Consider the following 15,000-nt stretch of genomic DNA (forward strand, 5'->3'; position numbering starts at 1 on the left):
TATTGTCAAGTCAAGATGTGCCATGCTGACAGACTCCTACCCAAGCAGTCTGAATGCTGTAATTAAATCAAAAGGTGCTTCAACAAAGTATTAGTTGAAGGGTGTGCACACTTATGCAACCAGCTTATTGTACTTTTTTATTTTTTATATTTTTTCCCCTAAAAGATTTGTTTGTTTTTCAACTGAATTGTACAGGTTGTAGGTCACATTAAAGGTGGGAAACGTTTTGAAATGATTTATTGTGGTCTCATTTTTTTATATCACAAACACCTGGCATTTTAACAGGGGTGTGTACACTTTTTATATCCACTGTATATATGTATATATATATATATATATATATATATATATATATATATATATATATATATATATATATATATATATATACACACACACACACAGACAAACACACAAACACACACATATACTATATACATTGAAATGACTCTGTTCTGAGGAACTTTTTTGTAGTGATAGTTCTTAATTTTATAATTTAGTTATGCTTTTTGCCAGATGACTTAAGATTTAATATTAAGAGCTGCTGTCTTTAGCTAATGACCGTATAAAAAATGAATGGTGTAATTTGTATATAGCTCGATATCATATTGTATCAATGGTACTTAAGAGTTCACCTTATTCATAATGCCGTCCATATGGCTTTAACACCCAAGAAGAGCTCTATAAAAAGGGCGGTATTCATAGTCTCACACTTTGCAGATGTGTAAAGAAATGTGTGAATCAGGAACGGCCTTAGGTCAACTGGTGCCCTCGGCAAAAGGGCTCCACGGCGCCCTCCACCACACCAGCCGGTGCCCCATCCTGGTCTGCCTACACCAAACATATACTGGAAAAGTGCTAGAGTGGTGCCCTAGGCGGCCGTCTAGTTGGCCTATGCCTAGGGCCGGCTATGGTGTGAATCACACCTTTATATCTATATTTAAATGAATAAAGTGCAATGAAGAGGATCTTGATTTAAGAACTGATCCTTGCAGTGAGGTGCCAGTCACACTTTTACATATTTTAATTGGTGTAAACTGACAAGAAATGAGTGTAGTCATATGAGATAAAATCTAGCACTGTGCTAGGCTCAGCTCTACCTGCTTATCGAAACTTTCTAAAGGCTTTTATTTACACTGAGGATATTCTTATATGAACAACCTGTTATGGCTTTTATAACTATGAAAAAGAGGAATCTAAAACTATAAGAAATGCGGAATACAGCAGGTAAGAAAAACACAACAGGAGCACATTTAAGAGGATTGTTCAGGAGGAAGTGGAGAGGATAGCTACTATGTTTGGTTCTAGGTAGATTCCCATTTTTCCAAAATTCTTTTACTAGAGGAGGTTGGGGAAGGAAGAAGTGAAGAGTGTGTCAGAAGGTTTACTTTCAAAACCTGGAAATGTACCCAGTCGAGTGACTGACTGTCAAAACCAGGTTTTCTAAGAGGCTAAACATCAAACCTTACCATACCACAGCTGGAATATCGACTTCCAGATGGCACATGCAGGTCAGCACATTGTCAAAATGGCGAATATCTAACTTTCAACATTACCATGGTTCGAGATGGGGGCTGCAAAATGTTTTAATTTTCACTATTCCAGTTCGACGACGTGATGACTCGACCGGATGCATTTCCAGGTTTTGATAGTAAACCGTGTCAGAGTGCTACTCACAAGAGGCACTTAAAAGCAGATTTTATTACATAAAAGAACAACGAACCATCAAACACTGAACTAGTGCCTCGGCTTACGCCTTCTAGGTTCAAAAGTTTGTAAATGTCAAGTAGTAATCCATTACAGGATATTCAAAATGGCATTGCAACTTTAATTGGGGAGTTTGTCTGGAAGGGTATCTTGTCTAAAATGTTAGGTGATATACTACTGGTAGCTAATCTCCACATTCCATTATTGTATACATTGTCCAAAATACATAAAAATACGTAGAATCCTCCAGGTAGACCCAGGTGAGGGGGACCAATGGAGAGGGTGGGAGAAATCCTTGATATGATATTCCCGCCCTATGTGGTACGACTTCCTTCATATATTAGTGATAATCACTAAGCGTATTTTGGGAGAAATTAAGAAGGTAGTTTGGTAAGAGGATTGTTTTTTGTTACAGTGGATGTTAACAGTTTATATATATCCACTGACCATAATTTTGGTTTAGAAGCAATTACCTACTACCTATCTAATCTTAACGGTTTGCGGAGTATACTAGATATTACTTATTTTGTTCTGAACCACAGTTGCTTCCTTTTTAATGGTAATTGTTATAAGCAACTTAAAATTTGCTCCTAGTTGTGCAAATTTGTTTATGGGGAGATTTGAGGAAATGTTTTTTTATAAGTAATGTTATTTTATTGACTTTTTTGTTTTTTATAAAAGTAATATAGATGATTTATTTTTTATAGTTAGAGGTTCACATGAGAAATTTACTAATTTTATGTAGGGTGCTCAGAGCAACTACTTTGTTCCACCCTTTGTATATAATATTCAGAAAGATAGAATCCATTATTTGGATGTATTGATATATATTTTTCATAGTGAGATTCATTCTGTTCTGTATATGAAGGGAACTTTGGTTAACACTTTTCTTTTTTCTTCCAGTGCACACCCAGGCCATTTGGTTAAATTTTTTCCATATCAGGAATTTTATATCTTTTTGTTCAGAGGATGAAAATTTTCAAGAGGTGGCTATGGATATAGTAAACAGTTTAATTAGTAGAGGGTATAGTCAGAATCTCCTTCTTACTACCTGGTAGAAAAACAGGGGAAGAAAGTATATAATAACAGTTTGTATGGCAGAAAAACTAGTTTGGATAGAGATATATTTGAAGAAGTACACTTTGTAACCCAATATGCCCCTTTTGTAGAAGGGGTAGCATGTATTCTCAAAAAATATTGGTATATAGTTACATCTGATGAGGTATATAGGGATATGAAGCTTAATATTTCATATAGGAGTTTTTTGATTATAGGAAGTTGTATAGTACTTATGAAAATAAATGATAAGGGCATTAGTATGGAATGTAGGCGCTGCACAATTTGTAAGTATAAGGAAAAGATGACATATATATGCTTAATAATATGGTATTTATTGTCCCTGGGGTATATAATTGCTACCAGAAGATGGTGATATATGGACTAGTTTGTCCTTGTTGTAAGTTTTATATGGAGAAAACAGTACGGCAGGTTAGGGTGAAAATACAGGAGCATATAAGGTATGTAAAAAGTAACTTGCCCACTAAACCAGTTGCATTACATTTTATGGAAAAACATAATGGTGATTTTAATTTGTTAACATTTTTATCATGTATGTATTGAGAAACGTGGAGTTATATTTAAATCCTTCCAATATTTTGTTGCAAAAAGAAGCATGGTTTATTTTTTCATATGACACATTACAACCTAAGGGGCTCAACAATGAGCTTCTTATGAAATATTTGATTTGACAGAATTTTTATATTATTAGTTTATACAGCTGGATATCAGATAATGAATTAATTTGTGATAGGTATGTTTTGAATTGGAAATAATAGCAATAATACATGTATATATTTTGTAATGTTTGCACTTATTGTGTATTTAGTAGTTAAGGTCTTGTTTCTTTTAAGAACATTGAATAACTGATTAATTGGTTTTGTTAGATATTTATGCGTGTAAGTGTTTTACAAACATTTGAACCTAGACGGCATAAGCCGAGATGCTAGTTCAGTGGTTTGTTCTTTTATGTAATAAAATCTGCTTTTAAGTGCCTGTTGTGAGTATTATTTTGTGGAAGTTTGAATATTTGGTACTATTTATGGAGAAAGCGATTTTTTGAATTTTGAAGAGTGTGTCAGAGAGAGGGTTAGGGAAGAGTTAACACAAAACATAAAACACATACAGGACAGGCAGAAGTACTATGGTAGGCTGACAGTGGCAGGGGGAACCAAGACATACAGATGGCAGACACAGATTTAAAAAAAAAAAAAAAAGGCCAGGAGCCTAGTTTCCCCCTAATATGGTGGGCCTCACATATCCTCCTGCCTTTATGGACTTCAGCAGAGTGTCTCCAGTGGTGTGGGGATTGACACTTCCAGTGACTTAATGGTTAGAGCCAATTGGGACAGCAAGTCTTTCACCTGTTGGAGGAGAACATTATATGGCCACCAATATCTCCCGTGGCCCTTTTGACTGTAACCTCTACCAAGTTCTGAAGCCCATGTTCCATGGCTTGCCAGGCTGCCACACACCGGGAGGACCACAGGTGTAGAGCCACTGCTCTCATCCTGTGAAGTGGCCCATGGGCTGGCAAAGGAGATCTTTTCTGCACTTGGGAGGCTTGCGGCAGACTTGCACTGGGAACTTCTAGGCCTGTAGAAAATAGGACAAAAAAGAAAATTAAACAGAGACAAGATGACTAGAGAAAGGACTCATGAGTGTTAAGTAGCAAATGCCTTAATTTCAATGATACAAAAATTATAGAAGTAACATTTTATTTATGAATATGAAACTGTCATTAACCAATTATATAGCCTGCAATTAGTAATATAAAGAGTAAATGCCAGCAAATAGTGGTTGAGGTCCAAGTATGCTTACACTGGTATTACTGCATTTATTGTAACATGACTGAATAACAATTAAGTTCTTCATGAAATGTTATAAATCATCTCCAGTTAAGTAGTGTAAACAGTAAATACTGGCAAGTATGCTTTACGGTCAGCTGCACTTTCACTTTCAAAATTTTCATTATTGACACACTACATTTCCATTCCACTTGACTGATTTACTATAATAAAAATCACATAAATCTCAATGAATATATTTACTGCATATTTACTGACCACGTAATGATGCTGTAAGTATGACATCCTGGGAAGCTGAATGCAATTTTCTCAGCAGCTGCAGAGATATCAAGAGTAGGAGAAAACAGACTAAATGTATGTGCCTTAGATGGCTGCAGTATTTCATATTTCTACTGGCTTTTCTAATACAGCTTAAGGTATGCCATCACCTCCTACTTTTCATCCTTAATTTTTTTCTAGTACTCAGTTCTTTATTTGTTTGGAAATCCAGCATGTTATGCTGTAAAAGTGTGCAGACTATGCCATATGGAAATAGTTATGTTAACAGTATGACTGCAGAGTTGAGAAAGTATCTGATCTGCAAAAAAAGTAATATTTTGTATACCTTTGGTGCCAAGAGAGAATGCTTTGCAACTGAAAATGAAATTGCTACAGGCATTGTTAAACATTTCTTGAGTTGTCACATTCAGAATCACCAAAAAAGAAAGAGGAAAAAAACCACACTGGAAACAACACACTTAAAAGTTAGCGCTTTCGTTTACTCGAATGTTGTAAACTTCTTCAGACAATCAAAATTCAATTCACAAACCTTAAATACAATTAAATTAGTGATGTCATCAATTGAAAAAATGACCCACCTCATTTTAAAGAAACAAATAACAAGCATAATAAAGCATGGTATAAAATGCAATAAATAGTACTAGATAGCATGAAATGTTCCATTTACTGTCGTAAAAGACACATAATGTATACCTAATGAGAGAAATCTCTCATCTTATTAAAGCTTTTAATTTTAAAATGCTTTTGATGGAAATAACATCATTTAGCCTTGGTGGTGTTGCAGCTTTCAATTTTAGTTGCCACAACACTTCTTTCTCCTCTAGTTTTAAACAAATAGGGCCACCCTCACCACTATCTGAGACCTTATCAATTATTAAAAACTGAAATTCATGTCCTGGAAAGCTAAACACATGTCTCGCTAGTGCATTATTGAAATTGTTCTTCCTAATAGCATAACAATGCTCATAAATTCTATTTTTCAGTGATCTATCCGTTTTGCCCACATAAAAAGAAGAGCATTGGAAACATAACCCTAAATAAACTACTCCTCTGGTGTTACAATTGAATTTGTCATTGATGTAAATTTTAATTCTACCCACTGTTAATGAACTAGTCCAGGGATCTAAACCTTGTCATCACAATAAACAAAACATGCTGGAGGGATAGGGTCCTGACCCAGGGACTCCCCAGACTCTGGAATAGACTGCCCATACATGTCAAGCAGACTGCCTCTTTGGCCCTCTTCAAAAGGAACCTTGATGATTGGATGGGAGAAAGGAAATTCACCCGGGGATCATGTCAGTTGCCCTGCTAGACAGGGGTCCAGGAAAGTAAATAGTGTGGGAAGAAATAGCCAGGGAATTGTTATGGCTAGGCTTGTATAGGCCCTAGGGCCGATAGCCTAGTACCAACTTATGGATCTATGAACATCCTGACACAGGGAAAGAATACAATTTCAGGGTGAAAGTAAATTGTAATACATATCATATAAGTGTATTTAGCACAATGTGCATCATGCCAGTCTTTCTATTTGAGGAAAGACTGACAGACGCTTGAGGGATCGGGTGAGAGAACATTTATATGGCATTAATGTGGGGTTAGGAACAAATGCATTAGCCAAACATGTGAAATTGAATGATAGTACATACAAGTTTAGGTTTTTGGTAATAGAGATCATTAGTATTAATAGGAGAGGTGGTGATATTGGGGTTCAAACAAAAAATTCTGAGATGAGATGGATAACTCGATTGGAGGGTATCTATCAAACCTGCCCTTAAGAATAGGGGTTTGTTCAAGTAATGATATTTTTATATGAATTTTAAGTAAAGAGAACACATTTTTAAAATGATTTTTAAAATGATTTGTTAAAAATTGTTTTATATGTTTTAATGATATTAGAGCCTTCACTTTGATGGTGTTTTTTAAAGGGACTAGTATATAGTTCTGATAACTGAATATGACAATAGATTGATGGAGAGTTCTGATTGGTTGGAAGTGGTATTTAAACTGTTTTTACTCTGTTATGTTGTCTGATGAAGTAGCATGGTATGGCTGCGAAAGCGCTCACTATTGAATAAATATTTTTGTTTTAATAATTACTTGAGTGGAGTTTTTGACATTGTGTGGTTCACTACATTGTTTTTGTTTGGGTTGTGTGATTTTAACAATTGGCTTAGCTTCTGGTGTCAGTCCAAGGGGGGACATTATTTGATGGCCTGGGAGGACATGGTTGACAGACCATGCTGCTTGGACAGGGATGGTCTGCACTTATCCCTTCTAGCCTTTTGGATATTGGCAAAGACTTTTTCCACCCCATAGTGCCTTTTTGGGCAATGCTAAACTGATAAACCTACCAACTTAACAGAACCTATGAAGAAATATCTGAAGGTGGTACTGCTCAATGCTAGAACTCTTAACAAGAAACTCCACTCCCTGCAAGCCTTCTTCTCCCTGGAGAGAGTAGACATCTGTGTAGTAACAAAGACATGATTTAAAGTTGCAGACAGCACCCTATCAATGGAAGATTAGAATGCCTTTCATAGCTTTTGACCAGATACTCCGCAGGAGGAAATTAATGGTAGAGGAATCTCAGTCTATATTAAAAACAGCCTCACATCCAGACTAGTTAAAGTGTATGACCCACTGGAATTCATTTATGTGCAACTCACCATAAACAGAGATTTGTACCATATCCTTGCAACCTATAGGTCCCCCTCCATGTCCCAGGAAACCTATACTACCTATCTCAATCTACTAGAGTCCCTCACCGTTCATCCCAATGCATCCTTGACCTTGTACTCATGAACATGGGGGGGGGGGTAATGTTCCTCACTCAATGTAATGTCTTCACTCATCAGAGCTAACCATAAAGCAGTATTACTTGAAATAAAAATTAAATCCAGGGATCCAGCGAAACCAAAAACTTTTAGGAACTATTCCAAGGCTAACCTCTCTCTTACTAAGCAACACCTTGGCTAAATTCCAAGCACATCCAAACCCAGTAAACACCAAGGAATATGCTGAGTTGTTTTCAAAATCTCTGTACAGACATATTGACAGATGTATAGAGTGAGCTGTGCCCACTCATATTAAGAATAAGGCAAACTCAAAAGACAAGCCAGCCTGGTAAAATCACAATATCAATTGGTTATACGACAAAAGAAAGAAATTTTGGCCAATCCTAGGAGGAACAAAGCCATACACACTAAAAACCTCCTGACCAATTTAAACAGGCAGCTAAGAGGGCTAATTAATACTTCAAAGGCTAAATTTGAAGGAAAAAGTGCTAAGAAATGCATAATTGTTCCCTTTTTTAAGTTAACCATCCCGGCTAATTACTTTGTTGATAATATGTCCCTAATAGTAGACCCAGTGGTCAGGGATCTGGGTAGGCATGTAGACAGTAGCCTTACCTTCGACCACCACATGGCCACAGTGGTAAAGAAATCCTTTTGTGTTGCTCAAGCTATAGGTAAGGGCATGGCATCTAGGTCCAGAGAGGTAATTGTCCCACTGTACTCCGCCCTTATCAGACCAATCATAGAGTACAATGCTCCATTTGGTATATACCTGATCAGGCACACGCAGCAACTAGAGTAACCTCAGAGATTCCTTACAAAAAAAAAAAAACAAGGCCTAACAAACCTGTCTTTTGCACAGTTCCTTAAGCCCTTTCCCTCTAATCAATCCCCTAGAGATTGCTGGAGGGCGATCTATGCCTGGCGTACAAGGCATCCACAAACCCCACACTTATGAATCTCCTACATATTTGTAAGTCAAAAAGTACTAGAAATACAAGATCTAGGGAACTGAATTTTGTCTGTGACTTAAATAGAACATACTAGAGAGACAGATATGTATCCGAGAGACTGTTCCTCCTATGGAACAGACTTCCCATCTATGTGAAATTATGTTTGTCTATTACCCAGTTTATGCAAAACCTAAATCAGTGGATGGGGAATAGGAAATTTACACCGGGTCTGGCACTCATGTCCTTTATGGACAGAAGTAGCTTATAAATGCCTAGCCCTTAATGTCCTACTTGTATAGTGACACCATTATTCTTTCAGGAAAACTTGGTTAGGCTTAGAAAGGCCCCCTGGGTCATTATCCTAGTAGCAATCTATGAATCTATGAGCAGTACATGGTCTAATAAGTTTCTGCGATCCCCTACTATCTCTGAATCATGACTAAGGTGCTCTTATTCACAGCCAGAGCACATATCTACTGCTCTTATGTGTAATGGTCAAGAATACCACCTTATTTCTTAGAATTGTCATATTCTCTATTTATTCCAGAATGTATAATTCTGTTTTCCTCAAATTAGTGTAGCAATGTAGCTGTGTTTGATTTGTTTTATATTTACAATTTAAAATGCGGCAATGTATTTTGTCCAAAGTGTTAAAGTAAAATAAAAATGATAGTTTTCAATAGTTTTTACCACAAGAAAACTTAGCTGGGGGCTCTATTACTGAATTACACTAGAAACTCCTAGGCTTACTTTGTTTATATTCTGTTTTTGAGCTCTAAATTGTATGTATTTATTTATTTATTTATTTATTTATTTATCTATTATTTATTTAGTGTGCATCTTGAGGCCTAGGTCATGGCTAAATAAATTTATCTAACATGTCCATTCAGCCATTTAGCAAATGTAAAACAAATACTTTTTGTCACTTCATATACTCGGAATCTGATCAATTTTGCTGTTGACATTTACTGACTCTAGTTGCTTTCAGTGTATTATTTTCTTTTTTATCCTTTTAAGCCAAGATTTTTGTTCAAATATGAGCAAGTTTTACTTCTAGAGGGTTGATTTCAGGGAGCAGTGTTGTTTTCAGGGGAATTCTTTGTCTTTGTGATATTACATTTTTTTTCTTTATGTTTATGTGTATGACAAATTCTGTTTTTATTTTACTTTGTTTTTATTCTTATTTTACTTTTTGTAAAGCTAGAGTACATGTGGATTTGGGGGTTGTTTTTTGTAGGCTATGGCATTTTAGGGTCGTGTATGTTTCTGTCTTTTGCATGTGCCGTATTTTAGGTTTTCCTTTAGTTTTTAGTGAGTGTAATAAATATGGCAACTTTAAGAGAATTTTAGCAGTTTAGATGATGGATCAATGGTGTAGAATAACTTGCTGCTGATGAGGCAAGAGTATAAATAAACTTTTGATGACACACCAAGAATGTAGATAAGAAATATGCACAGATTGTAGCAAACACAAGTGTTTATCGTATCTTTTATATTAGCTCTGCTGTTAAGGTAAAATATATACATACACACACATGCACACCATATAATTTCAGAAATATAGCAAAACATTTCAGAAAAGTCTCAGACATATTTATTCAATACTGTTCTTAAGTATTATATGCACTTATCTAAGTAAAAAAACAGCAGTTTATGAATTTCAGAAAACAAAACACAATTAAAAACATACTAAACTGAGCATTATTACTGACAATCAAGCAGAGTGAATATTATTGTTTGTTTTCCACAGTCACTGAATAGCTACAATGGAGGCGACATAGAAGGTGCTAGAAGACTGGGTCGTAATGCCTTGTGGGTCGCTGTTGCATCAATTATTATCGGACTTCTAGTTATCGGTATCTACTGCACAGTTCACTTCACCACGGTAAGGAATATCAGGAAAAAATTTTAACCTGCTCCATGTAATGAAAATTATGAAATAGTAGTAAACAGAAAACCAGTCCACCTATGAAAACTAGCAGCAAGGATGCAAGCAGCAGCTCGCAGACTTAAAAGGGCTGCTGAATTACATCTTATTGTATTTGTTAAAGACGTTTTATAGTAGAGGTATTTAAAATGCAATGTAAAAATACATATTTATATTAAGTTTAAGTAATACCTGTAAAAATATGTCTTATTACAGGATTCCAACACATGTCCTGCCTCTACTATGTGCAGGCAGCTGGGGCACTTTTGTTACAGGTGTGCCTTTCTTATCCTAGCAGTAAAAAAGAGGATATAATATTTTTTAATTACTAATTTATTTATTTCATTATTACATGGTAAAGATGCACACACCTGCAGTGCAGTCATACATTCAACAAGAGAATTACACAACAGAAAAAATAAATCAATAAAAATGCTAACCTTTGATTACCTGTGTTAAGGAACTACAGCACTGAGTTCCGAGCTTCCATTTAGTTGCAATATCTTGAAAACGTTTAGACAAAGAGGATTCTACAGACCACAATGGGCAGTGTAGAGGAAACCATGTCTCTTCAGGCCATAAGGGAGCTATCAAAAACACCCTGGCCTTCAGAAATGTGGCACTTTAATCAACTGAAGTGTGATTGTCACGAGTCTGTCACTGATTCTGATGATATTCCCAACTGTCTTCAACAAACTATCTCTCATCACAATTCCAACACCATTTCTAGTCTGTCCTCCCCTTGAGTAGTAGACTCTGGATCCCTGGCCAAGAGACTTTGCTACACTACCCTTTCACTTTGTTTGCTGGACACATGGAATATCCATTCTGCTTAGTATTGTGTCATTCATTTCCAAATTGCATTCCAGCATTCAGCTTCTAGTCAGTATAGCAATCCTTAGTTCATTTTAGCAGGTTGACTGGTTTTGCATTCAGCTTTCACTCAACAGAGCTAACCCCAGGTAACCTACTCTTGGCAACTGGACACTGGGTGGCCAATAGCTTACTGGCCCAGGGCTGCTGGACTACTGGGCTTTATGGCAGCACACATTGTCCAACAGGGGCTTGCAGACCTCTCTCACCATAAGTATTGGCCTCCTGTTATCCATTGGAGTAGGCCAGGTCTTCAACATACTTAGCACTGGCAAATATCCATTGCCTGTTTTGGCGACATTAGTCAATGTGACCAGATCACCTTGAGACAATTTTTATACCATCGAGGAGCTATCCCTAAGGTATTACACAGTCTGTGAATGGTGTTCTCCTATCTAGAGGATACCACAACTGATGCCTAAAATGGCTTATCCACTAGACACCACCAACAGTCTCTGGTGCTGCTCGTTTATAATTGTTCTATGTTGTCAAACGTTTTAAGTTCAGTCTTGGAGGAATAGGTTAAAATTCAGTACCTTCCTTCCTTGAAGTCCAAATGCATAAGTGGAAGCTGATGAATGAATGAAATCACCAAGTTGTCTGGAAAAACACCGAAAAATGAAAAATCCATTTATGGAAAGAAGAGTTTTCTTTTCTTTCTCACAATATTGACTTAAGTAAAACTATGCTGAGCAACCATAAAAATAAAATTAAGAATAAAATAAAATAAATAAAGCTCCGTGGTTCAATCAGTGGCAAACCCTTTATTTCTCTTTCATTTGTTTAGGTCTTAAGAGCAGGCAGATGAATGTTGTAATAATAACAATCAATGATTAAAAACCATGTATTTATACAAAAATGACAATATTATAATATAAAATTAAAAGACTCAAAAAACTCTTAACTGCTAGTATTCATTTTTTCTACATTGACCAGCCAATAGCATTATGTGAAAGTGCACTGTCCATGGGGTGAGAAATAGTTGGTAGGACTGAGGGAAATAGTAGTCAAATAACGTGGCGAGATCATCTTGCCTAGGAGACGATCGCATCTCTCAGAGGAGAGAGCTACATATGCAAAATTATTTACAGAAACCCTGTACAAACATGTAAATGGCTGCATTGAGGCTGCTGTACTGACTAGAAGTAAGCCTAGATCTAACACCAAAAACAAGCCACACTGGTGGAATCCTTCCCTTAACAGCCTATATAACAAAAGAAAAAATGTCATTGGCAAAATGACAAAGAGCAACTCTCACAGAGACAAGAGCTTGGTGATTCAACTAAATAAGAAACTAAGAGATCTAATAAAGTCTAACAAGGCTAATTATGAAGACAGGCTAGCCTCTCAGACATAGGACAATCGCAAAGCTTTCTTCAGCTATGTTAGGAACCTTAAAGGTAATAGCAGTGTGCAGAACTGGTGGTAAATGGCATAACCCTCACTGACCAGGGTAACATAGCAAATCTACTGGCTGATAAATTTAGCTTTAACTTTACCCTCCACTCCCCCCAACTACCCCTTGCGAAATCCCTTTAGTCTATCCCTCCCAAAACTATCAATAGAGAGCAGGTCCTGAAGGTGCTTGCTAAAGCCAAAAATATTGCCTCAAAGGGCCCCAACATCCGCAGTTGTATCCTAAATAGCCTAAACCATGACCTAGCAGGACCACTAATGGCACTCTTCAACTACAGCCTCAAAATAGGTTACATGACAGGTGAATGGAAGGCCTCAACAGTCATTCCTCTTCATTAGGGTGTACCATCAACTGACCCCAGGAAGTACAGACCCATCAGTCATACAAGTCTAATATGCAAAGCCATGGAATGAATTATCATGGAAATTATCAACAAGAACATTGCATCCTACAGATGCTGGACTCATTCCAGTTTGGCTTTGTTGAGGGAGGGCCTTGTCTACTTAACCTGGTAGACTTCTTTGAGAGGTCACCATGGCTATGGGTGAGGGGAAAATGGTGCATACTTCCTTCCTTGACCTGGCCAAGGCATTTGATACAATCCCCCACTGAGGTATTGTTGACAAACTCTCAGAGCTATTCCCCAAACCAAAACATCTGTAAGGACAGCAGGTGCACAGGTTCAAAAGACAATATCAAAAAACAAAACAGCCAGCACTCAGCTGGAGCAAATATCTAGTTTTAATATACAAAAACAGACCGGTTCCGGCCCACAGGCCTTTTTCAATGTGTAGACATTGGAAGAGGCCTGTGGGCAAAAAACGGTCTGTTTTTGTACATTAAAACTAGATATTTGCTCTAGTTGAGTGCTGGCTGTTTTGTTTTTTGATATTAACTCTCAGAGCTAGACATAAATCCATGCATAACTCACTGGATTGCCAGCTTGCTCACAGATAGGCCCCAAGAAATCAGGATCTTTGAGAATACCTTCACCAAGAGACCAGTCACCAGTGGAGCACCCCAAGACTCCTGTGTTGGGCCCACTCCTGTTTGGCATCTACTCCTCAGAAGTCAAGGCTAATGTCAAAGGCCTCTGGCTCTCCAAGCTCACAGATGACTGTAAATTGGGAGCTATCATAGATTCCCCCCTTGAAACCAACAGCTTATAAGAAGGTCTAACACAAACAAATGGCTGGTGCAAAAGCCACGGATTAAAACCCAATGCAAAGAAATGCATTATAGTGTCTTTTGGCAACTTGTCCACCCAAGCTAATTACTTCATCTAAAACACCCCTAACAGCTGACATGATAGTTAGCGATTGAGGAACATATGTAGACAGTAATCTGGTGTTCGACCAACACATAGCCAAAATAGTAAAAAAAAATATTCTATGTTGCCCAACTCATAAACAAGGGTATGGCATCAATGTCCAAGGAAGTTAAAGGATCACTCTACTTTGCCCTTATCAGACTCATCATTAAGTACAACGATCCCTTTGGCATGTACCTAACAGACACTTGCAACAGCTGAAATGCCCTCAAAGGTTCCTCACCAGGAGAATCCAGGGTATGAATACCCTGTCCAACAAGGATTGCCTTAAGGCCCTATCTCTGTACTCAGTCTCTTACAGGTTACTGAGAAGCAATCTATGCCTAGCATATAAGGCATCCTCAGTTTCAGCTCTGATGGATCTCTTGAACATCCACAAGAGAAACAGCACCAGTAACACTAGATCCAAGGGCCTAAACTTTGCCTGCAACATAAATAGAACATGCGGATGTGATTGACATCTGTCTCAAAGGATTCTCACACTATGGAATAAGCTCCTCATCTACATGAAGCAGAGTTCATCCATGAATCTATTCAAAAGAAACTTGGATCATTGGATGGAAAATTGCAAATTCACCCCGGTCTGGCCCCCATTTCTTTGATGGACAGAGATCAACAATAAGTAAATTAATCCCCAACTAACATAACCCTTAGCTACCTCTTTACTAACATACCCCACCATATAGATGTCCAAGAAATTTGGGAACAAAAGTGCATTGGGTTGCACTAGTAGGCTTATAAAGATCCTGGTGGTTGTTTGCCTAATATAAACCTATGAACCCATGAACCTATAGTGCACACTGTTCACTGTTAGACAAAGATATTAGGACATCAAAGCTAAAGTAGCCTCAA

General features: G+C 37.2%; 1 protein-coding gene across 1 annotated transcript in view; it reads left to right on the top strand.

Moving 5' to 3' along the window:
- The window catches only part of TMEM233 (transmembrane protein 233), a 585,540-nt gene that overhangs the window by 450,828 nt on the left and 119,712 nt on the right, over positions 1-15,000 (top strand). The window contains exon 2 of the mRNA XM_044068579.1: positions 10,352-10,486. Coding sequence (XP_043924514.1) covers positions 10,352-10,486 — 135 coding nt within the window. The remainder of the gene's footprint in view (positions 1-10,351; positions 10,487-15,000) is intronic.

The sequence above is a fragment of the Protopterus annectens genome, chromosome 4.part0, assembly GCF_019279795.1.
Source record: "Protopterus annectens isolate FY-2018-M chromosome 4.part0, PAN1.0, whole genome shotgun sequence".
Taxonomy (NCBI): Eukaryota; Metazoa; Chordata; order Ceratodontiformes; family Protopteridae; genus Protopterus; species Protopterus annectens.